The 27,165-nt window shown below is 39.4% G+C and overlaps 1 protein-coding gene across 3 annotated transcripts; it reads right to left on the reverse strand.

Moving 5' to 3' along the window:
* Positions 1-24,793, reverse strand: LOC100164200 (ras-responsive element-binding protein 1). Of its 3 annotated transcripts, none has more exons than XM_003242931.4 (4): positions 24,541-24,793; positions 4,739-6,826; positions 3,782-4,598; positions 1-2,909 (listed from the first exon to the last, which is right to left on the reverse strand). In XM_003242931.4, exons 2-4 carry the CDS (start codon positions 6,817-6,819, stop codon positions 2,484-2,486), a joined length of 3,324 nt encoding a protein of 1,107 aa, XP_003242979.1. In that variant the 5' UTR covers positions 6,820-6,826; positions 24,541-24,793; the 3' UTR covers positions 1-2,483. The 3 variants fall into 3 exon arrangements, with proteins under 3 accessions (XP_003242979.1, XP_029346575.1, XP_001942902.2); XM_029490715.1 differs by lacking the exon at positions 24,541-24,793 and adding an exon at positions 22,064-23,536; XM_001942867.5 differs by lacking the exon at positions 24,541-24,793 and adding an exon at positions 20,841-21,403.
* Positions 24,794-27,165: the final 2,372 nt, after the last annotated feature.

Here is a 27,165-nt window from a genome sequence, read left to right on the forward strand (position 1 = left end):
TTCACTCACACTGAAGTTTATTTTACTTTTCAAAAACAAACTTTTATAAATTAATAATAAATACAATATCATATACGATTTCTTTTTAAATTATTGCTTTTTTGCTTATTATTATTTTAATCGGAGTTCAAACACACAATAGAACTACGAGATAAATATTATAATAAATTAATTTAAATATAGGTAATGATTAATATTGCTTTAGCACTGTCTATATTACTATACATAAGAAATTATAATTACGGTATACATTCGCTTTTAGTCTATATAAATAAAATAATGTTGGCGACTGTTTAATAATGGTATATAATAATAATAATAATAATAATAATAATAATAATGGGACAAACTTTAACCAATATATATATAACGACTAGTATCACTTGCATAAAATAATAACCACGAAAAAAAAATGATAAAATATGCCAACTTACACACGTTATATTATAAATATATTATGCAGGTATATACATAAAAAATAATGAGATAAAAAAAAATGTTTACAGTCTGAAAAAAAAATCTATCTATAAGTAAATAATAATTGTTGGTTAAAAAATTATAAACCTTTATAATAATATCATGATGGTTTTGGAACAAAGAGGAATGTACAGAGAGGAAGAAAAGGGATGTGCCTTACACGACTAAAAAACTATATCTAACCACGTCTGTTATAGATACGATATTAGATATTATTATGGCCAAAAATGTCGAGGGCTCAGTACATACATTTTTTACACTATTATTATATTAGATTATTTCATTAAAATACACCTCTCGCTCGACTAGATAATTTCTTTAAAATTATTAATTTTTTTTTTCATTATTTTTTTTTTCTTTTAACACACAATTAATAATAATAGTGCAGCCCAAAATTGACGAATAATAATAATAATAAATATAATAATGAATAAAACAGTGCTTTATAATAATATATAATATAGTACATGGCATACACTCACACACTCACACACATATAAATGCATATGTATATCGATAAAATCTAATATTACTAATCCATAATTAAACATTTCTAGAAGTCTATAATTCAATAAATCATATACATTAATGTCAGCTATAGGATAACAACCCCGTTTATGTGTAGTAATAATATTATTACATTGATGGTATATTTTTTATATTTTATAATTTCGTTTTACAGAAGTATTATAGTAATATATATATATATGTTAGTGCAGTCACGCAGACTTGCAAATTTCAAAAACAACGAAACCGCTCGCGGTCCCGTCTCTGGTGTGTCGAAAAAACATCGTTATAGGTTGTGAGTAACACTCTTAAGACTAAGCAAACCAATAGTATATAATATGGGGTGTCTGTACAGGTTACGTAATTAATTCAGATTTAATTCTCCGGGACATAGACGCTCCTTCCTTGTACGCAGTCGTCTATCTCGGGAAACCGACGAGCGCGCGTGTACGTTTGGTTGCGCGTCAATCCGGCGATCGACGTCGGAGCCGAATCGATTGAAATTGCATATTATACGGGAAGAGTACGGACGCGAGTCGAAAGATTTTTCTGCCGAATAATATTTTTGACCTTTGCGGGAATTCCCGTAAAGACGAAGAGCTTATGCGGAACGAAAAAAATCTTTAAATCCGCAAACCGTCGAGTGCGCGTTTACTCGCCCAGTGTTGAGCGAGAAAACGCGGACTCGAGACGTTCGCGGGGGCGCGTACCGAAAGAGGAACACGCAAAACGAAAGAAAGAACAAATAAGTAATCGTAAAAATAAGTAAAATTACCGGTACCGCGGTGGTAATCATCGTACAAAAATCATGATGGTAAAAAAAAAATCAATATTATAAATTTTTTATATTGTTGACACCGACGACCTCAGCAGCGATCGATAAGGTCGTTTCCCATTGAGGAGGAGGGGGGATTAAATTTGCCGTAGACGCCAAAAACGACTTTGAAGACCTAGTCGGTATCGAAAAAAAGAAATGCCAACGCAGTTTCTTATTTTTCGATACTGACTCCGTCTCGTCAATTATACCACCGACGATACTAACAATATTATACCACTAAACTTACCTACAAACCTACAATACTACAACTACACTAACGATACACAACGGATCTGTAACCGTTTCAGTGATAAACAGTTTTAAATACAATTTACTTTCTTAGAATACAATTAATAATAATAATGATATTATTGTAGGCGCTCGGCGGCCAATCTCTACAATAATATCGACTAAAATTTAATAAGGCAACAACGGTCAGCCAATAACACGATTGGAGTATAATATACGGTAAAACGCGTATTTTCTTATAATTTAAAATAACATAATAATAATAATATATACTTAACACTATAATATTATAAGCGTCGTCTACCGACGACACGCTCTCTCTTTCTTTCTCTCTATATAGGTACAATAATAATAATATGTGTGTAAAATTATTGACAAAATTATCATACAAGTGGGTCGAACCCGGTCACGGCCTGTGCGCGGGTGTCGGTCTCTAGTCGCTGCTGCTTTTGATTCCCAACATTTTAGCCGCGTCTTCGGGCGATTTCGTCTGCAACACCTGGTCGATGACCGTGCTGTCTCGGATGCCAAGCAGCGTGCCGATCAGACCCGTGTCCGTCCGGTTGCCGCAACATTCCTCGTAACCTGTGACCGGTCCCGTCGGCGGAGGGGTGCTCGGAGGACTGGCGGACCTCCGTTCGTGGTCGCTACCGCCTCCAGCGCCGCCGCCGCCGCCTCCGTACTGCTGGTCTTGACAGCCACCGTGCTTTTTGGCTATGTGCCGGACCATGCTGTGCTTGAGCGTGAACCGACGCTTGCACGACAGGCACGCGAACGGCTGTTCTTTGGTGTGGGTGCGCATGTGACGGCGCAGGTCCTCAGCCGAGTAGAAACGGTGCAGGCAGAATGCGCAAAGTACCTGAGAAACGAAAAAAAGATTTGTAGGCCCAGTTACAGCAAATGCGTGCATATATAATATTATTATGGTTGTATGCAGGAAAGAAATTATATCGATTTCCAAGTCTGCAGCGGGATAATTTTTTTTAAATAAGGCCTCATCGAAAAATAGTTTTTATGATTAATAATCATCATTTGAAGTCTAATCAAGTGGAGTAGTAAACACACAATTGTCGATGTAACCAATCCTGTCGTAAAAATGAAGTGTAATTTTTACTCAAAAACATTAAAAGATCAATCTGTATATAAATATATTTTACTAATTAGGCCACGGATTTATTGAAGAAATTAATTTTTTTCGATTCACGATAGTAATGATATTTTATTTATACTTATTTAAGCATTCTGCTTAATGTGGAGTTGAAAACATGTTATAAATATTATTATTTATTACATATATCATTGTATCATATTTTGTATGTAATTATTTGTTTTGAAAAATAAACTATACATTATTATTATTTATGGATAGTATATAATGTAATATCGCATATAAATACATACATCATTTCGTGGAATTCCGATTCTAAATAAACAGATATCAATTACATTTTTTTTTTTTGTATTAAGTACTTTTTTTAATTATTTTAATAACTTCCATTTTTTAGAATTGTAAAAAAATTAAAGAAGTACAATAATTGGATTATTACGAATCAAAAAAAAAAGGGTCAACAATAACGATGGAAACAACTGAGCTAGAATTATAAATCCGGATAAAAACAAACATGCATGTTGGTTTCGATTCGTAATTTTTTAATTGAAATCACTATAATATACCTAAATATAAAATAATATAAAAATTAACATAATTCGATAGTACGAAGTGCAACCAACCTTTCTGTTTTCCACGTCGTCTTGTTTGACGGCCGACGAGTCATGGTCGTTGTCCATGGCCCCCTGCGATACTAGTATCTCGTAACACTCGGCGTGGTCGATCCGGATGTGATCCAGAGCACCCTGCCTGTCCAGGTAGCTGCTATCGCACAGATGACACTTGAAACACGGTTCGGATCCGGTGACCGTGTTGGACGGGGTGATGGTAGAGGCGGCGGTGGCGGCGGCTGACTGTGTGGTGGTGTTGGCCGTGGTGGTCGCCGGGGCCGCGTTGTTGCCGCACCATCCGTTGAACATGGCCATCGAGAAGTCACGTTCCGACTCGCCACCGTCGTCCTCGGTACCGTCACCACCTCGTTCGTCATCCTCTCCCGCGGCGCCACCGCCGCCGTTCTTGTCAAAGTGCACCCGATTTATATGGCTGATCAGGTTCTTGCGCTTGGAAAACGTCACGTTCGGGCACGATGTGCATTTGTACGCGTTCTTAGCGTCGGTCGGCGCCGCGGCGGTCGTCTCGTTGTCGGACGACGCGGCTGACTTGCTGGGCGGCGTGCAGTGCAGCCGTAGGATGTGCCTGTCGCGATTTGACTTGGTCGAGAACGACAGCGGACAGTGTTTGCACTGGTACGGCTTTTCACCCGTGTGCGTGCGGATATGCCGTTTCAGTGATGAAGTCCACGGGAATGACAGGTAACAGAACGGGCACAGCACTCTGTTAGGCGCGGCTGCGTACGCACTGACCTTCTTCCGCTTTTCACGGTTCTCGTCCTTGTCCGTGTTAAAATTTATATCGATGTTGTTGTTGACGGCATTGATACTGTCGGGAAAAATCAGAAAACAAATTGTTAAAATTATTTAAACCCGTCACTGCACACGTCATATTACTATTATTATAATGTGTATGCATCAAGAGGTATATTTTCACGTTTTTTTCTACACGTTTGACTATTAACTTACCTAGAACCGTCGTTTTCGGAATAGCTGGCAGCCTCGCTGTGCTCTTCTTCACTGCTGGTTACCTCGTTGTGATCCTCGTCAGATCTGGTGAATTGCGGAAATGTCTGATGTGAAGCGTTGTCCAGCAATCTGGACACACTGACCAGATCGGCGGACTCCTCTTTGACCTCGGTGCACTTTTCCTTGACTCCGACGGGCTTGTTGTGCTCTACGCCGTCTTCTACTATGACGAGTTTGTCCTCCTCCTCCACTACGTCATCATCTTCTTCATCCTCATCCACTTCGTCTTCAGTCCGCAGCAGCTGTTCTGACGGCCGGCATTTCAACGACAAGGCCATTTTCACTTGATCCGATATCGGCGACGTATCTTGCTGTTCTTGTTTGACGGTCGAGAACTGCGATTCTGACTTGGACGACAACGACCGGGGTTTCTTGTGCCAATCGGTCGGGTGTTGGTTTTTGACGTGCCGGTCGCGGTTTGACTTCAACGTGAACGCCCGTTTGCACGTCTCGCAGACATGTGGCCTATCCGTCCTAAACCGTCTCTGTTTGGGCACTAGAATACCGTTTTTCATCACCAGCCGCAACCCATTGCTGTCTTTTGGTTTTTGCGCTACGTCCACGGACAGTGGTGCTGGTGGTGGAGGCGGCACGGCCGCGGGCTCGGGCGTCTCTGGCTTTGGTGGAACGACGGGGTCTGCCAGCTCTTGAGCTGGGACGACCACTGGTTCGTTCATCTGCCGCATTGCGCGGATCATGTCGACGGTGAGTGGTATTGGTAGCATGCGTTCCGCGGCCGGATATATTCCATTGAAGAACATGCGGTGCTCGTTGAGGAAATACGCGTGCAAAGGCGTGGGTAATGACAGGTCCATGAAGCCGGGCGGGGCGTGTGGCACGAATTGCTCGCGAAACGCCATCGTTGCGGTCGGTTTGACGTCCTCCTCGTCCGTGTGATCACCGGCAGCGACGGCTGCGGCGGACGACGACGACGATGACGACCTCTTGCCGTTGATGGATAAATCTTGCGGCTCGCAGTCCAAGTCCTGTTTGAAACGCTTCATGCTCAGATCCAGCGGCTCGTCGTACTCGTCCTCATCGTCCTCCGAGCTCTTTTGCCCGGACGATTCGTACTGGGAATAGTCCGTCGTCGTTTGGTTGTGATGCTGCAAACGCAGGTGATGGTACAGTTCTTCGCTCTTGTCGGCGGTTGCCTCGTCGTTGGTGGACTGCGCTGAACCAGCCGGTTTATCCTCGTTCTTGAAAAGTATCGACGCCTTTACTTCGGCGTTGGACGCCTTGTGTATGGTGCGCAGGTGCCGTTCGCAGTTGGCCTTTGTGGTGAACGCATACGAGCACTTTTTGCACACGTACGGCGTCTCGCCCGTGTGGCCTTTCATGTGGTGGTTCAGCGACGCCTTTTCAGTGCTGGCGAACTCACATATATTACACGCGTACATGCCATTGGTGGACTTGTTGTGGCTGGACGAGTTGTGGCCCTTGAGCGCCCGCAGGTTGCCGAATACGGTCGAGCACAGCCTGCACGCGTACGTGCGCTTGGCTTTCATGTGACCGTTGCTGCTCCTCTTGTTGGCCGGCGAGTGTGACATAAAACCGCCACCCGCCACGGACAGAGGAATTTCGTCCTTGGGCGAGCCGCCAAAATACGAATCCTTGTCCGACGGATATCCATCGCTAAAGTCCGTGCTACACGTCGAGTCGCCGTTGTACGAAGACTTGACGGGTGTGACGTGCGCGAGTTCCGGGCTGTTATTGAACGACGTCGTTTTTGCCGGTGACTTTGCGGCGAATGCCACGCTGTTGTTGTTGTTGTTATTACTGCTGTTATTGTTATTATTGTTTATGCTATTGTTGTTATTGAACTCGCGGTAAAACGTTTTTGCGGTCAGGTTTTGTGGTTTTAAGTCCATGTGGACAGTCTGCAAGTGCAGGCGCATACTGTAAGTGGTCGAAAACATGGCGTTGCACACGGGACACCGACTTTCCCTTTTCGTGTCCAACACGGAATTACAGAACAACCTTTGTCGCAGATTGTCTACGCGCAACATTTCCGATGACATTTCAGACCTGAAACATATACAAATAATTTGATATTATGACAATGGATGAGTCGTGGAATGATGATGGAAAAAAATTTTTTAAACCGAGACGAGAAGTCAAGCGCCGGCGGGCGAGCGGGCGGTGGCCAGCAGTTGTATAAATCGATTTGACGAGAGAATGAGATATATGTATACATTAAATACGTGGATAAGAAGAGAAGGAAGAGAACGTCGACGCGGGCCGTTCGGGCGATACATTCGGTCAGCATGGCAACGAGCGTTTATATATAGTAACAAAAGTTCAACCGCCCTGGTGATGTACACACAAACAACACCACGGCGTACCTACTCGTTTGTGTATGTATGTGTGTGCGCGCGCGGGAGAAGAAAGGTCGACCCGTTAGAGTTCATTCTTCATCGTATATTAAAAAAAATGTATGATACGCGTAGTGGCGTGTGTGCGCGACGGCAAGGTGCGATTATTATTATAATATTGTATACGGAATTACGCACATACATACACATGCAATATGTATATTACCTATATAATATGATCTATATACATTATACATACACACAAAAGAGAAGGCATACGAAATAACCAACCTGCAGGTGTTTGCATGTGGGCAAAACAAAAAACGGAAGCTAAAATATTCCGTTCTATTGCTATAATATTATACCATTACTATATAGGTACAACTGGATAGGTATTCTCGCCGATCGATAGTCGTGACAACACCGCGAGAGTTAAGTCCGTCGCTCACGCACCTCCCCGACGAGATACACACACACGTTGAGTGAATAAACCGCGGCCGGCCAGTGCGGATATTACACATATTAATAATAACAATAATGTACACCACGCGCTGCAGTTTTTATCGACCATATTGTAATATATAATAATATAATATATTATCATAACGATCGACACAATGACGATATGATTATGGACCCGGGGCCATGCGATGTATATTAAAGTATTTATATGGGGGGGAAGGAATCGAAGCAAATAAAATATTATATAATATATTATATAGCTGCCAACACGTCGGGCGGGTGTGTGTTGACGTCGTTGGCCTTTGACACACCGGCAGGGGTCCGCCGTCGCGAGGGCTGCATCCTCCTCCCCCAGCACAAATCGAACAATAATCTTTTAATAACAATAATGCACTGGCGGCGCCTAGACCAGCGCACGAGCGCCCCGCCAATATAACAATATAATAATAATATAATAACACCACGCGTCGTCGGGGGATGCGACGGCCGCCGTGCCGCCACGAGTCCGGTTTGGAATTTCATATCTCCCCGAGGGACGGACGCTGCTGCCTGCTGTCCGATTGTGCTGTCGTCGTTACCTTCATTATATTATATTAAACGCTCTTTAATAAAAAGACACGCATATACATTTCAATTAATTTAATCAACCGGCAGCGGGGTTATAACCATATGCCCCATATGGTTGATTACCGCCCACGAAAAACCGGCTTTGGTTACGTCAATTTAATGTTTTAATAAATTCGCGTACCTATTCCTTTTAAGTCGATTGGAAAAATATATTTTTGTGGGTAAATATAAACTGTCACGCGTATAATGTTTGGCAGATCCTAAGTCCAAACACTGTTTTACTGCAATATTCAAAATGCATTTTTCGTACCTATAGTTCTGTTGTTGGGTATCGTGCATTCGATGAAAAATTAATTATCAGTAGATATATTAAAAGGGTTAATAATCGTAAATCAGAGTTTTGTTATTAACGCACGCTATTATTATTTTTTAATGATACAATACATAGGTTAGTTACATTAATATGAGGTGTTGGAAAAATCTGTTTGACCGATGACTGTCGGTCGGGGTGTTTTATAGTGTATACTAGCTATAATAATAATAATAATAATCACGAACCGTAGCTTTTGATCCAATTATATAAAAGTATTATAATATATAATTCGGCCTGCTGCTGCGGAGGCAAATCGAATCGTGGTCGATTTTTCATTTTATTTTATGACCCTCACAGGTAAGCCACGTAAAAAACAAGCGAGGGTGTGTGTACACACAAACATTATTGTTGTTACGTGTCCGCGGCGCCCTTTTCGGCGGCGTCGTCGAGGGGGATGTAGTCACCCCCATAGATACGGCGTGTGTTTATGGAACACAACAATAATTTAACGACAGCTTCACATTTGTTATTGTCATTATTGAATAGTGGTGTGGCGGTCGAAAGCCGATCGGCGGCGCTAATAAGCCAACGCGCGCGTAACATAATAATATTGACATATTGTTATCATCATCGCGGCGTTAAATCGTTAAAACACTTTTCATTTTACATAATATTGTATGCATACATGACGATCCACTTAACTATAGGTATACACGCTAATTTTCATAGTTAATTTTTTTGTTTTAAATAACACTATTGCTACATCTTTACAAGAAAATATCATTTTTTAACCATTTTTCGTCAGTGTGGCTTTAAATATATTATAAATTATAATAATACACCTACCTATTGTATTTTAATAACGAATAACAATAGCTAATTTTTTGTATAATTATATCGGCAGCATGCCGCTGCATTTACTGAAACTGTGGATTTTTAATTAGAAATTAGAATATCAGGTGTTGAATACAAAGTTTGTGGTTAGAAATGAAAGCATTTTAAGTTTAGATCAGCGAATAACTTTTGAGTACTGTTTTAGTATAAATACTTTAAAAAAAAAAACCCTAAATATTATGGATAAGAAAATTGGTGTAGTTATAGTGTTGCATGTTTTTCGTGGGATCGTGCACAGCCGCACATGCACATTACACATATAGGTACACGCATATTATAATTGTGTATTCGACGTTTCTCTAGGTCTTCCGGGCACAATGTTTTAGCGTAAAATTATAATATTTTCAAAGATGAACGAGTAATTATTATTATCGCGTTCCGCGCTAAGTCGCGTCCGTACAATAATATCGTAACACACAGATACGCACAAGTATATAATATATATATATATTTAAGAGGAAGGAAAACAACAAAATACATGCTCGTATAATAATAATCTCACAGAACCCCATGTGTGTGTGTGTGTGTGTGTGTGTGTGTGTGTGTGGTTACAGGACCGGTGAACCGTACAAGGCGAGCACGCATGTAGACGACGTCGTTCGTATGTATAAAATAATATAATATTATTGTGTTTGTAGTCGCGAGCTGGCCTGGGTACGATAATTGCGTATGCGCGCGGCCGGGATTTTTCCCAAGGTATACTACTCCTACATTATATTATAGTCTTCTGTGTGTGTGTGTGTGTGTATGATCAAAGATGGCGACGGATGCTGGTCATTGATGGGAAACAAAACGCACACACACACACGCGACGTATAATAAAGGTCTTTTGTACACACACACACGCACTCGCGTACTTACGAGCAGTCATGGAGGACACGGTAATAATAATTACAAGCCGCCCGCCCTCTAGCGAGAGCAGCAATACGTAAAAGCGAGCGCGGTGGGGCGAAGAAGACCAGTTGTTTTTCTCAAGATCGTCCGGTGGCGATTACGTCTTGCCCACCCCCTCCCCAGCCCCTCATCAAAAAAAATAACCTGTGCGTGTTCTTCTCACCCGCGGACCATCTTCTAAACTATATATAGGTGCACATTATTATTATTTTTTTTACGGACTCGAGTGCGGTCGACCTGTCCCAAAACGTCCGGTTGTAATTCCAATTTACGAGATTGGTTTATAATATTATGTAAATAATAAATATTATAAATCGTTTAGTACGTCATCAGTTTATAAGTACAAAATATTATGTAGGTACCAGATGAATTTCCAATATTATTTGTATCGTTTTGTACAACCTATCGAAAAATGCTAGAGCAATCTACGTAGTTCCTCTATTATATCGCATTAAATGATTGTGATGTACTTACCTATACTCTTTTTTTTTAAATTTAAATATAAAGACTTCATTACCTAGGGTTATTAGCCTACTTTTAGTATACATATATAGGTTAGTACTTAGTACCTACCTATATTATTAGTTGCATTATATATAAGATCATAAGGATCATGAAAATATATTTTATTTCCGTTTTCCTTACCACTTGTTTATGAAAATTTGTTTTTTTAGCTGCTCTGCAACACGCTGAGATCAATCATTTAATTATTAGCGGACAATAATTTAATATTACGCAATATAATATATTATAATATATTTTATGACCTTTTCACAAAACATTTAAGAAAAATTTAAACACCGATAAGATGATCGAACAAATGTATTGTGCCTTACACCACACCAATCTCACGATGCGGTGAATTCGTCGATCGATAATCGTGCATCGTTCAAATATATTTAGATACCGGTTACGTTAAATTTTATATTTATGATTTTTCGTCGCGATTTTATTTTTTTCTCAAACAAACAAGACGTGTTAATTTCTAAAATATGATATTAAATTATAATTGTATCATCACTTATATTAGTAATATATTATGTATTATAGGTACACATATATTATATAATATCAATTGGGTTAGTTAGATTTTGTCGTGGCAAAATTTAAATTTTGTTTAAGTCAGTTGTAGTTGTTTTCTCGCCGTCTTGGAACGTCCTCGGTTGGGCGCGTCAGAAAAGTAATATTTTTGCGTTTTCAATGTCGAGCCAAGAGTCGCAAACAGCGTATAATATACTTCATGTATTATTATAATAATTTTGTCAATATTTTGGAAAGACAAATAGTTTGTTTGCGTTTCGACAATCGTCACGCACTATACATATATAATATACAATATATAACAATATATACACACGAATAACCGATATCGTATTGTACATGTAATAATAAAAATAATAGTAATAATAATATTATATACAGCACGGTCGAATACACGCACGTGTCCGTGACCTTCGGTCAGAGATTTTTGGTCTTCGGTGTTTATTTTTCGTCTCCGGTGATAAATTATATACTATTATTATTATTATTATCGTACAAGGAAATGATATTATATCCCTGATAAACGTGGTGCAACCGCACGCATTCGTTTAGTGTGTATATTTACTGTACATATTATGTATAATATATAGTTAAGTGCCTAAGTAGTTGGTGTAACGTACAATATCATTATGATGGCGCGCGCCAGACGACCGATCTCCATCAAAGACGATTATGTTACTGCAGATACGCGAATAGCGTCGTATACTAATAATATTATGATTATAATAATATCAAATTAATAATATGCAATATGGAATACGAGACGGAACAGCTCCGACCGTTAAACGATTATAAGACGTATTATAATGTTATAAAATTGTCGGTGACGGAAAAAAAAAATATTATCGCCGAGAGATAGAAAAACGCACCGTCGTAAACCGTTTTTTTCTTTTTAATTTTTCGACGTGAATCGCGATAATTATTGGAAATCGAGAGTAGCTACACACGGTGTACTTAAAATATTAAGGTTAATATGCATGACGTACTATATATGTAGCATAATATGACGACGACTCGCGAGGATGAACACCTCGCGGGACGATTTGAAAATACGTCTAATTTCTGTTAAATCGGCCGGAGAGCGTAAAAACGGTTTTTTTTTGTTCTGTTTACCGACGTTGTCGCGCGTATTTGAATGAAATTAAAAAACTGTTGGCTCGACGATTTTGGTCGAGGCGAAAAAAAATAGATGGAAAAAAATTGTATACACATAAATATGATATTAATATAATATCATAGTATTATAATATGTTACGCTCCTCATCGTTTATTATAATGCGTATGCACACGGTCAAACGTAAATAATTATTGTCGGGCTTAATATTATTATTATGTTTTTTTCTCTCCATTATGCGTATACGTTTCGCGCGATATATTGTTTATACAGTTCGTATTTTTTTTTCCGACGGTATTCATTATAATATGTTATGGTATAAAATAATAGTATATGTGCGTTATGAGTAATATCTGTTGTCATTAAGATTAAAGACGCGCAGGGAAATGCATATTATGCGACATTATAATATTTTTATATTCTGTCCAATCCGACTGCGCAGACTATTTTATAATATTATGATAGGTATCTGAATAATATTCTCAATAACTGTGCGAGCAATCGATATCGAATGATCTACTTAACTTTTATCACTCGTGTTTTACACAGCAAAGAACCGAACTACGAGTGTCGCTGTGTCACGGAGGTGTGGCAGTGTGTGCTTTTTATTTTTATTACGTGTTGTATACTTTATTTGATTATGCCAATTGGATTTAAGGCGTGAAGAATATTTATAGTAAGGTACCTACCACGTTTGGAATATTTATAACAGCCCAACATTTTAGACACCACGTTGGTTATTATAAAAAAAGCCATAAGAGACCGCCGTTTTTTTATTCCACTTACTTAAAATATAATGCAATAGAAAAGTCTTGAAATATAAAATATTCCACCTAATGTACCTATGATCTCAAAATGTGTACAAAATATTGCAAGATTAGGGTTTATTCGCGCAACAGTTAATAATTAAATATTACACACACATCGAAAGGCACATAATAATATATTGACGAATAGGTTTTATTTTTATGTTTTTGTATAATATGCAAAACAAATATTTTATGTACATTTTTCGAGTGGTGAAATTCATCATTCGGAAAAGGATATTTTACAATAATATCATATTATATTGTAGTGTGATCGCAATATACAGTAATATTCCCGCGCACGTTGCACCGCAGCGAGGACGCGTCGAACGGATTTCGGTGAGGCTCAGACGGCCATCAGGCCCGCTGCAGTCGTCAGCCTCCCGCGCGGTGTTGCATATTATAATATTATTATTAATTATATCGAACGAATTTTAAAAAAAAACGCGTGCAAGTACCAAACCATACACATAATAATATCGTATATGTTACAATGTTATATTATTATTCGTTACGCGGTCGCGGGTATAATTTTTATTTTTCGTTTCACCGACGCGCATAATATTATTATTAATAAAAATAATAATAATAATCATAATCATAATTACACGTCGGCTGCAGCAGTATAGCAATAATAATAATAATACGTACGTATACGCGAGCGCGTTATTATAATATTATATAGGTACCTATAGGTACTGACTGCTGCAGGTATAGACGAACGCAGCTGTTTTTCAGAGCAATGATCTGCGGGGCACGTGCTGCTGCTGTCCCGCGTACAGCTGCACAGTCACCTGGATAACCACCCACTACTTCTATCACATAATATACCTGTATATTGTACCACTGTAGCCTACATACGTAGTATGGGTACATATATATTATATATGCATATTATAAGCGCACACGCCTAAAGATGATAATGGTACACGCACTGCAAACACCTTTTTTCCGTTTGTTTTTTTTCCCGTTTAATTTTTGTAATAATTTTTTTTTTTTTTTGGTGTTCGCCGCGACGGAGCGATCCGAAACTCCGACGGCAGCGGCAGCGGCGGCCCCGCGCAAACACGCGCGACGGCTTGTTTCTTTTGACACGGCTTGTGTAAATAATAATAGATATATAATATAATAGTTTGTATATTTTTTACATTTTTTTTCTCTCAAAAAACACTATATCATACGATATTACGACACACGCTCACGCGGATGGAGTGTCGTCGTCGTCGCCGCCGCTTTCGTTTAAAAAAAATTTAAAAATGACGTAGTTCTACGCACTCAAAAACCAATAAATCGTACATTATAGATTACAATATGCCACGTCGAGTCAGCGGTATATTATTATTATACAATATTGCGTGAGTCGTTTATATTATAATGCCGCCGCAATTTTCCCGCGCGTATAGATAGGTACAAATGTACAATGGAAGAGTTTCAGGAGTTTAACCTCTAAACAGAAGAAATAATAATAATAACAAACAATAGCTATCCGAACCGCGTGTGTACACGAAAAATCAAAAAAATGTAATAAAACATTTTTTTTTTTGTGATAGGTATATAAAATAATATAATAATATTATATACCTGGTAATAATATCATTATCATACATAAGTTGCGGAACGGTTGCGAAACCGTTTTTGATTCCGCGAGTTAATGTCGTAAAACAGTGTGCACGCATAATATACACTATAGGTATTATAGTGTTGGATAGAGGTATATAGATGCAATAGATATATTTTCATGTTGACATGTTGCGGCATAATATAAATATATGAATATGATACGAGGTCAAGAAAAAAAAATTGACCAATTTGACAATAATTACTATATTAGGTATATTTACTATATACCTAATATAGTAAATAAAATACGGAGATAATAGGCAGGGTTTTTTTTTTCATTTTCCACTGATATAATATTTTTTCGGCCGGCAATTTATATCGATGGCTAAACACGTATAACTGCGCTCTATAACCGAGATAATATTATTATAAATGTTATGGAAGAACATTTTTTCTTTTTAAATATCATCTTTCCCCCGCCGACGAAGGTCACGAGCGATAATTATTATTATCAGTGATTACAGCGAGTACAATAGCTGTAATTCCGCGATAGGTATTATTTTATCTGAAAATAAATCTCCACGTTTAATCTACAATAACGAACTCGTGTTGATTGTGTAGAGACGGATACAGAATAACGTCACAGATGTAAACGATACGATGAAGCGCAAATAATGGGAGTTCCCGAAAGAATCCCATCGTTTTGTGGTCATAAACCCCTCCGTCCACGACCATTACGCAACGGCCCGGTGCGGAAATAATTGCGAAACCTAACATAGATTTTGTTTGCAAGTGTATTTGAAATACCCACCTCTTTCTTACCGTTCATATTGATTCAAAATTAACACTCATTAGTCATTATTATTTGGAAAATATATTAACTTTCTGGGGAAAACAAAATTAATAGTTTCGGACAATTAAAATTGTTGGTATTGCCCTCCTTGTGAGTTTGTCTGCTAATTTCATATAACTCTATATAATATCACTAATGATAGTTACATTTTGATTTCTCATTCGATTTGTTTTTAATTTCACATTGTCAGTTAAATCAGCAAACCTCTCTAAGCTATAAGTTAGGTTAGGTATGCAGTGCCCATTTCAGGTTATTACTTATTATTATGGCAGTCAGCACTCGGCAGGAGTGCAGGGACACATTATAAAATATACAATTCGAGTGTTCAAATAAAAAATTATTCGTAATAATTTCAAATGGACCCTGAACACGAAGCACTTCACTTCGAAGACTTCAAGTTATCTCTAAATTCCAAACAAACATATAAATATACTTCAAGCAACTTCATCGACCAAATAAAACTTTTCAAGCAGCACGAAATATTTAACGATATTTTCGTCGGATCGAAGGGAACAGAATTATATTCTCATATAATAAAAAAGACACCTATGTTAATAATTATTATTTAAATCACGATTATGAACTTTTATTTTGTTATTATATCATTATATAAATATTATGTTGTTATATTGTATTCATATAATGTGTGAATGATTATAATCTTAAATTACAATCTAAGATTAGATTTAGTTTACTAGCTAATGCCGGGTTCTGTGAACAATTGCTGAAAATTGTATGAATCGATAATGAGCTGTTAGTCCCTTAAATGTGGTTTAGTGGCGCTCTAGATTGGTCTATTATACATTTTAGTATGGAAATTGGGAACCATTAATTTGATAAATTATTTATGCAACCAGATATAAGCCAGGGAAAACTATAAAGTATTCTGTTTAGAAAAAAAACCACATATTTTATAGAACGCCCGACGTACGACGCAAAGACGCGGACGTACGAAAATATAAAAACATTAAACTATGATCAGATACCACACCCGCTCGGTAAGTCGAAAATCGGTGTCTCTCGCGATGATCGGGGTATGATGACGTCATAATATATAAATCGTGTAATAGCATAAGCGTGTGTGTGGTGTATACGCATTACTCGTTTACACGTAAAAATGCCTTAAATGGTATAATAAAGACGATCCCCGATCAGTAGATCGTTCGATCGATCGCCGCCAGGACGACGAAACGAACCAGTTCCGTCGCCGTCGCGGCGGTGCTGTACCGGAATCTCCTGAGGCAGACGAAGACGACGACGACGACGACACGTCGCTTCTCCGGCGTCGGCTACGACGTTTTATCGACGCGTGTAATTGACCCGCCGCCACACCGAGGCGCCGCCGCCTGCGCTCGCCCATTTACTCTCGTCGCCGTATTATTGTCGTTTGTTGTTGTTGTTGTCATTATTATATTATTTCTATACAATCTTGATTTACGCGAACGTCGTGCACGCCGTTCATCCCCGACAGAAAAACCCTACGGCGGGAATGTACCGTGTAAATATAAATTATTTCGTATAGAGGGAATAGTTGTGGCGCGGCAGCGTCATGGGCGCGGGCACTATATGATATTATTATTATTATTATTATTATTATTATTATTATTATTATTATTATTACGAAACACGCCTCGCACCCGTCGCCGCCGTCGTCCGAGAAGAATTTTCGCGCAACGGTTGGGAAAATTATAAACGCACGCACACGGATAGTACAATATAATATTTTATTTTTATATTGTACGAATAGATTAAGTATTGTTTTAGATGCGGATCGGAGCGGTATTGGAAATACAACGAATAGAGGATTACGTTTTTATAACTTTTTGAGCAGTAAAATACCTTCGATGTTCATTAATATTGATATTTTTTTCTGGCAGGAAAATAAATCTTTTATATATAATATAGTACTTTGAGGAGATGATTGAAAGTGAAAAATTCCTAGTACTTTTCTAAATGATGGGCCAAAAACAAAGTAGGGGAAAACGAGCATTTTTACGTACAACCAGTTTTCAAGAAAATAGATTTTGTTATTTTGTTATCATTCAAAAACAAATAGCAGCTGATATACCTACCAACCTACTTGAAATGTTCACCAAATATCTTTTATACCTATAATAGCACTTTCTTCCTATTTATAGGTTAAACAAATATTTTGATCGTGAATTTTTCAGTTTTTTTTTTATAAATAACGATTACGAAATGTACGCTCAGTCAAATAAGCAGCTTGAAAATGTAATAAAAGGTTACCGCGTATAATTCGCCGGCATCCTAAGAGTATTCCCGCGCACCCGTTGAGAAAATTATGCACGCACTCACACACGCACACAGATAATATTTACCTAGGTATTATAATTTTATATGCTATACGAATATTGTTTTATTCTTCTCTAGGCGGTAGTCGGTCGCGTTATTTTTAACGGACGTGTATATTATTTGTCATCGTCGTCACACGCGCATATAGTATAGGTATAACCGAAAAAAAAAAATCATTATACATTATATTGTTTCGTTTATATATATTATATTTGCGTCGGGTCTCTCGCGCGTTATTTAAGACAAAAGAGGGAAGAGAGGAGTCATCAGAACGACAAACGCGTATCGGCGAGATGGGGTCTTCGTTCCATTGTCTATATACGTGTTCGTAATGAAAAGTATCCGGTTTTCGGCTTCTGGACCGGGTACGACGGCGGCAGCGGAGCAGAGCGGCGAGTGAGGTGGCGGCGGCGGGGTGGGGTTTTATCTGTCCGCGGATGAAAGGGGGACGGCGGCGAGCGGAAGAGGAGAAGGAGGCGGAGGACGACTACAGGAAAAGAATGAAAAAAAAATAAACGTCGGACCGGACCACATCCTGTGTGTATGTGTGTGTGAGCGCGTCTTCTTTAATATAATATTCTTCCCGAGCTCCCTGCACTCACGCACACACACACATATTATATACATAAGTGCAACGATGCGTCGACGGAGAGACTTGGTCCACGCGCGTTATATATGGCATAGGTACCTACCTACCTACATGTATATACCATTATTACGTCCGTTGCACACACCTATGTGCATTACACCGACGACGTCACCCGAGTGTACGATAATCACACGGTGTAAACCTATATATAGAATATAACAACTACCGTGGTGCTCGTGTGTATATGTAAAAACGGAGCACTTGTACGGTTTTCTCGACGTTTCCTCTTTGCCGGATACGCGCATCCTCACAAGTGTGCCTGCCTGCCTATATATCCTCATGCGCGGCGCGTCCGTTTTCCTAGGGTCATCGGTGGGACGGGTGGTGGTGATCGAGACCGGACGGGGCTTAACGTATTGTCGATTTTTTTATATTTCATATGCATAGGAAGTCGCATGGTCGGAAGCGAAAATAATACGATCGGATCTGAGAAAACGGCGAGACGACCTCGACTGTTCGAAACATCACACGTAGTTCGTTCTATAATACATATTTTGGTGGTTAGCTATGCTCGGTCGTATATATGCGGTTAACAATATTATTGGATGTCTATATATATGTCGCCGCGGCGATCTCGGGATAATATGCATTTCGGTCGGACGATTTCTTGTTTCGTTTTTGTTTGTTCGTTGTTTTTTTTTCAACGCCGGAAACGTTTCCGACGATTTACGGGCACGCTGCGATCCACAAATGGGTCGTTTTGGGGCGGGGGGAGGGGGGCATCGCCGCGCGTAACGACTACAAGGTGCGCGCCGTAACGGTTTTACGCCAAAGGGTTGAGAGTATAGTTATAGGTAAGAGTATAGCTTCCGCGTCTATATCATAGGTACGCGAGTTAAACAAAAAGAGGACGCACTCGGAAAGCGGGATGACCAGTTTTTTCACGTTGCCTCGATGACCTTTGACAAACGACGTAATAAAATTGAAATGAAAAGGAATATGGAAATTAGGGATTATCGAATGTGCCCCGCGGATCCTGGCGCGAAAAGGGTGCACGCCGTGCCTCGCGAGGGGCCGCGGATAGAAAGATAGAGGGAGAGAAGAAACGAATAAATAATGATAATATATATTTTAATATATACGTCTACGAGAGAGTGTAATAATGTAATGTATTTTGTTATGCAGAACAAGACTGTTGTTATGAGGTCTCGAAGGATCACTCGAGACGCATCGTAAATGCGTATCGACGTTTATCTCTGTGACTCGTGGAGAGCCTCTTTCGTCGTATAATGTGTTTCATCATCGCTCGATATACAGATTAAACGCCACGTTATAGGCACAACATTACTGTATACCTATGTACGTGTTTCTTAATTCTTTCCGATTTCATATCAGACGCCACCGGTCGTGGTGGTGGGTTTATCGGTGATAACAACAACAATATTATGATGCAATATTGAATATTTATTATGCAGAAAAACGCGTCCCGGCGGACGGAATATTTTTTTTTTCATTTCCCGAGTTTGTTTGTTGGTTTGTCACTAGGTTTTTTTTCCGTTCGAGAGCGTTTCCGGCGAACGGTATTCGTGAGTGAGCGACTAGTAAATAAAATATCCGACGGCAATAGCGACTGCCGCCGAGAAGAACGCGACGAGCAAATTTTAAATAATAATAATGTTTTTTCCCGATCTCTTGTCGGTCGATTCTTCCGTTGTTTCAAAACATTGGGACGAACACAATACTATAACATCGTCGTCGGGACAACAATATCATCATAATGCATAATATATTATGGTGAAAAAAACGTTAAACAAAACTCGACGAAAAATATAATTCGAACGCGTATCCGCTGACGCAGGTAAAACCCGGTTACACGCATAATATAGATGTGCAACACATCATACGACAACGTTGTGGAGCATAATATAGACTCGAGCACGGATTAAGTCCTCCAGAGGCCAGTAAAATACTAATAAAATAAGTTTTCCAAAATTTAAGTTATACTAATAATTAATATAATATGACAATATTTTACATTAAGTATATTATAATAATATAATATGGGCACTACACTGAAAATTAAATAAATTATTATTTAAATACAATTAATAACTAACCGAAAGTAATTCAGTAATACAACAATAGTAAATGTAGTCTTTAAAGGGATTATTGTATTATTAAGGTCTTAAACATATAATTATAAAATAATAAAATGGGTAATGGCGTTTTTTCAATAATAATGGCGGCACCCGGCCCTGACTCCCCTTAAAACCTAGTCTGAGTGTAGTGCAAATAACCGTATAAACAGTTTTGGAACTAACCTTGTGCACAGCCGGTAGATATTCGTTTTGAGCAATAACGTTGTACAATAACATGGTAACAATATCGTAGCAGAAAGTGCACCGCCGCAGCGTTACAATAACGCATGACGACCGACCGATATCGAACGCCGAAGAGACAAGATTAACGACGACGAATTATTGTGTTTTTAGAGTAGAGAAGATTCGAAGTATTCTCAAGACATATTATTATTATTATCGAAAGATAAGGCGGATAATTTTCTGCGATCACTTTTAGGAACTTCAAACACACATACACACACGCACGCGCCACGCACAGTATTTACGTATGTGTGTGTGCTCTCGTTATCTTTAGCTAATACAATATTGCGACCGTGACGTTTGTTTAGGAGATAAATAAAAAGAAAAAAAACGCGACAAAGAATAATAAAGCTGCGCCCTTTTGCCGGTACCTATATACATTTCGTTTCCCGGTGCCCGCCGCCGCCGTTTCAGGCAATCGATTATTAGACGCGGAACAAAAAATAAAGACGAAAAAAAATCAATAGATGTATAATATTATATAGCCATATAGGTTTAAAAAAAAACCTATTTTCGGTTGAAATTCAATATTTAAGTACCTACCAATAAAAATGTCAGAGTATCGCAAGTATTTCGATTCGTTTTCAAAGCACCGCCGAGAAATCAGTAATCACCACGCTAAATTACAATAATTTACGCCTGATTTAATTTCTAAACGGGTTGAGGATGAAAGCCTGATGAAATAATTAAGGGGCAGGGCGATATTTTCGCCTTTTAATAAATATTTTGAGTTGTATTACCTCGACTTAAATTGAATTATAACGAATCATGTGTTACCAGTCTATTATCTAACTTCAACATCGAGATCCTAACTAGCTGCATCTCAAGCGAAATAATCATATTAAGATAGAACTTTTTTAGAATTGCATATTATTTAAAGATGAATAAAAAAAATGTATAAACACAACTCGGCTGTAGAGCTTCTCCTTGTAAATTATATATTCTGTTATTCTAAATAAACTGTACAGTCGATTCAGGAATACATTAAAAAAGGTAATTAATAAACGAGTAGGTATAGAATCTATACCAACTCGTGGTAGTATACTATAGATACTAAATATGCGAGTAACCTACGCGTTTGGGATGTAGATATTATAATCATTGATTATAAATACTATTTATAAATAGTATTTATAATCAATGATAATATAATGTATTATTACCACGAAAGTCGATGCACTGCACCCGATAACCACATTATTCCAGAAATATTATTAGATCGAATCGTTTTCCGTTCTCTGCTTTTGATATGTTTGGCAAATAATTACGAGGACCCGGTTCGCAAACGTCCTCGAAAAATCCGCCACCGATGGTCTCATCATATTATTATAATATCGTAGTAGATCAGTCGCTGCGGGATGGACCGCCGCCGAACGGATTCCGCGCGCTCTGTATACCGCGGACCACACGATTTTCACACTGTTACCGTCTGTCGCTTCCGATGCGTTATTTGTTTTTATTTTTAAATATTGTGTCACACAAACGACAGCGCTCCCGATAAATACCCACACGCGTTTGCCTGCCTACACGGGACGGGATCGGCGCTGAAGTGGCGCGTCGTCTCTATCTCGTCGGTGTTCGCTCGTCTACAGTATATCAATAAATTATCGTATTATTGTATATAGTTGTTGTAGTATAATATCTATCTGTATAAATACTAATATCTAACGTGACAAATAAGTCTTCCTCTCCCACCATCGCCGCACCGCGTAGAGGTATTCGTTAATATTTTAATCGACGTTTTATCTGCTACTCGGCAGAGACATGTGATCGGCGGCGGCGCACCCAGAGAATCTGTCTCGTCGACGACGCGTACTTTCCGTACCCGTATTATTAGACGGCGGCGGATCGATGATGATACTAATAATAATGATTCCCATTATTAGATCTCCGAGTAGAAAACAAAGCATTATAATATCCCCCATCTAACGACATCGAAACTCAGATAACGTAAATGATCATTTCTGCTCTCCCGCACACGGCTAATATATTATTTTTACCATTCTACACGCCACAATAATAATAATAGAAATAATGTTGTAGTCCGACTAAAATGTTTTTTACCCACACGCGCGGTTATCGGATTGGTACCTGCGTAATTGGATTTATGTGTACAGAGAAGACTGCCAAAACACCCGCAGCCATTGGAGGTATTTATTTTTTACGCGGCGAGTATTCGATAACGACAATATCGATCGTCAGATGGAAGACAAGTCGTATTTTTCCGTTGGGGGAGCCGAAAAACCCGGAAAAAAGACCGCCACCATCGTATAAGCTAGGGAAAATGGTAAAAATGAGAAAATTTTAGACTGCTTTCGGGCAACGAGCCAGTGCAACTACATCGTGTACGCTCGTCTCCCTGAATGGCACGCATATCCGGTTTTCGCGCCGGGATCACCGAGCACACGCTATCCAGTTTTCGGGGACAGGCTCGCGCGCGCGCTCCCCCTCGGGCCCCGAAAAGGGGTCATCCCGTATATTTTCATTATTATTATTATTTTATTACAATTTTATTGTCATTCAAATTCACCGCTCTGACCCCGGAAAAGAAATACACGCACGGTACCTACACCTATATTATAATACTACCTACCTACACACACCACGTCCTATTTAACCGTCCGCGGCACAACCGAGAGACCCCGAGTCTGCGAGCAATTGTCTCGACACAGACACGGATACTGCGATGGCAATGGTCGGGTGTACGCGTTATATTATAATATTATTATGTATACAATTATGTGCACTTAAATCTCACGTACTGCAGGCAGATAACCCGCGCCGCAAGGTATATATTGGTATTATTAACCGACGCTATGCCGCCTGGTCGTCGCCGCCGTTCGTAGATTAGTGTAACACAATATTATGATAGAGCAGGTGTGACATAGCTTTGACAAAATATCGCGTCGACGACGACGACGTATTGGCAATATTATTATTATTACTCAGACCGTATAAAATTTAATATTTTAGTCGTCTAAGAAAAATAATATTTTGTGTTATTCTTATTATCATCGGATAACAAAATAAAATAGCGTCGTCGGCCATTTCGTACTCGAAGAGCCTAATAATATTATCTAGCATCGCTGCAAGACGCCTCTGCTAAACCGTCAGTGGCCGACTGGACAGTTCGTGTACGACTCGCGGTTTCCAGAGAAGTCAGTAGGTTGCGGCTGCAGATTGCAGATTCGCATTTAATTGAACGCGGGTACACCGCCGATAACGACGTGTGCACGTCGTAAACACACCGGAGAGATAATATTTACATCTCTAACCGAAAGAGAGTACGAAAATAGTCTGATCGAATCAGAGAATAATATTATTATCGACGACGACCGTAATAACTTAATATCGGGTGACGGGAATTAGGAAATATGTATATTTTTAAACGCAGTCGAGCTCGGGCTCTTCCAGGTACAAATGCTACCTGCCTGCCTCCGATCCTAAATACGATGGTAAATAATATTAATCTTGGAATCACGATTCGACAACGGTGACGACGTCTGTAGAGCCTCTCTTGGACAACGATAACGATATTAGCACCGCGAAATATTTATAAAAGTATTCAATGATTTTGACGACCCGATCCTGACGATTTAATTAATTACCTATTTATAAATTATTATGTTTTTGTCTTTACCTGTGGTGCGAGGTGGTGGATCTCTCGGGTGGCGTCACGTATCTTCATGGGCGACGGCGGATGCGAGCGGGCCCGTCGTCGATCGTACGTGGCGAACGTGTGTCGTCGTCGAAGAGGTGACGGATATCTCCTGAGCGCGAGACAACTGGTGCGCGTGTGCGTATGTGGTACGTGTGGACGCAGGCGCGATGGTCACGGTCCGTTCGGAGCAAACTCCACTGCGGTCGACGGACACAGCAGCAGCACTGCGGCGGCGGCGGCCGTCGCGTCGCGGGACAGGTTGCACGCGGGGCACCGGGTACAGAGACGCAGCCGACCAATCCGGACGCGCGCACAGCTCGCCGAGTCCTCCCCTCCGCGCCAATCTCCGCGCCGATCTCTCGATTGATTTGCGTCGGTTACGTGACCGCCGCGCCGCTCGGCGCGCGCGTACCCAGGTTCCCCACCACCCACTCAGACCACCCGTTCATCCGTACCCGCCCGCCCCTACGATCATCCTCAGCGATGCGGCGGGGAGGGTTGAGCGGCTACGATGGTCGCGATGGTGGGACGGGGTTGGGGGGAGACCGTCGTACAGTCGGTTGTGTGTTGTGTTTTCTCTCCTCTCGCCACCGTCGACCCGTCGTTTTATTTATTATTACTATTATTTTTTAAAACTTTTTTTACCTCGCTGCGGATGTCGCGCTCGGCGTGTTTGTGTGCCACCGCCACCGTCCGATATCGATTTCGAAAAGAAACGCGCGCGCGCATCACACACTCGGCACGTCTATATAATATTATAATAATATAATATATTATATTTATATACCCGTCGGCGGAGAGGCGATAAGTCCGAATTATCGCATCGTATTGTGTAATCCGTTCAGGTAACGTAGGTTGGTACTCACGAACGGTGATGTGGAATAATGATCCATATGGTTTAGCATAGATTGGGTTAGGTATAATATAGTGTAATTTATGTCAGACTACAGATCGTCACCGGATTTCGATTTCCAGGAGATTCCATCACTGTATTATTATTATGTACTCGGGTCTCGGGATGTTATATACATGCTTGATAATATATGTTAGGATGAATATATAGGTGAAAATGGATTTACAAGATAGATTTACGATGGTGTAGTATAATATACTATTGCCCTCTTGTCCAGGAGGTGCGCAAACGTTTTTAAGAGATTACCTATATTGCCGATTCGCATTATCAGACGAAAAAAAAAACAAAAAATGTCTATAAGAAAACTTAATAAGAAGTCATCAAAACTTAATAATAATAACTTTTAATATATAATATGGTAACTCTTAGGAGTATAGGATATAGACCATCTTTTAGAAGTTTAAAAACTGATGAATATCAATTTGTATACCTATATAGTATATAATATATAGCTCTGCAGATAGTGGTAATATTGGAATGTCTGTATAGTATCTGCAGTTAGTGTCAGATCGTGACTGCAACTGACATCAACTATTGTAGATTATCATTCGAAGAACAACTTTTCATTGACTATTGTGCGAACAAATCGAAAAAAATAATGTGACTTAAAAACTGAAATCATTTAAGTTCCTATTTCTGGTAAAACGGTAATAATCCTTTTTAGGTTTAGAGGGCGCACCATACACCCCCTTGGTACCACCTATATATATGACGTATTTGTTACCGTTTAATTTTTAGAGTATTATCAAGTAGTGCACAGTATTGACAGATAGAAGGGCACGCAGCAATATGCGGTTTTAATTCTATTAAGTTGGGTTGGTTATCAGGTCGGGGGAGTACGGTAGCACACGCGCGCATGTTGGTAACTGCACCTAATTATAATTATTTATTCTGTTTCTTTTTTCAATGATTGCATTTTTGTTTTCGTTATTCTGATCGATGAATAATTATCGGCACCTGTGATGACGTATATTATAATGATCATACCTAAATCGTTTTTCGCTAACTCGAGTACATCTCATTGGTCCACATAATGTATGATGTGAATCTCATCGTCACCGTGCCTGCTGTGGTAAGTATTTGCATCTGGCTGCTGCGATCATAAATTCGTTCAATCGTTAGCGTCTGGCGCATAGATGGAATAAACGGGAGACGACGTCGCCGGCAGATCATCGTTTCGGTCTTTTGATTCACGTCAGATTACCCGCTTGAATGGTTTTTGGAAGAGTTTTCCGCCCAACACTGCACTCTATACAGTGACAATATCTCAAATAAGCTTACTTTTAGGTCATTGCGTTATACTAGGTATAAGATATTTTCATTTTTATAATTTTTTTTTTCAAAATAATTATACACACGAATACACGATTATACCCGCACGATTATAAATATGTATATAAACGGCTGATATAGGTACTATATTATACGCTATATACCCATCATCGCAGCCGCGGACATCGACGGGCGTACTCACGTACGTTCATATTCATATATTATAATAGTACCTATGTAGTTATGGAGAATAATCATTTATGAATAGGTGTTTTTTTTTATTTACCGCAGGATACATTTTACCGTTTCAGATCTCTGCGGGTGGAGACATACTTATGTAGACTTATACATAGGTATATAGTCAACCGCGACGATATTATATTATATTGTAATATTATAATTGGCGTAATTATCTATTT

Source organism: Acyrthosiphon pisum, chromosome A2 (genome assembly GCF_005508785.2).
Source record: "Acyrthosiphon pisum isolate AL4f chromosome A2, pea_aphid_22Mar2018_4r6ur, whole genome shotgun sequence".
NCBI classification, from domain to species: Eukaryota; Metazoa; Arthropoda; class Insecta; order Hemiptera; family Aphididae; genus Acyrthosiphon; species Acyrthosiphon pisum.

Coding starts and splice junctions, on each gene's coding strand:
- LOC100164200 (XM_029490715.1), bottom strand. CDS start 22,098: ATGTGGTTATCGGGTGCAGTGCATCGACTTTCGTG. Junction 6,827..22,063: donor GCAGTGCATCGACTTTCGTG/GTAATAATACAT, acceptor TATATGTTTCAG/GTCTGAAATGTCATCGGAAA. Junction 4,599..4,738: donor TCCGAAAACGACGGTTCTAG/GTAAGTTAATAG, acceptor TTTTCCCGACAG/TATCAATGCCGTCAACAACA.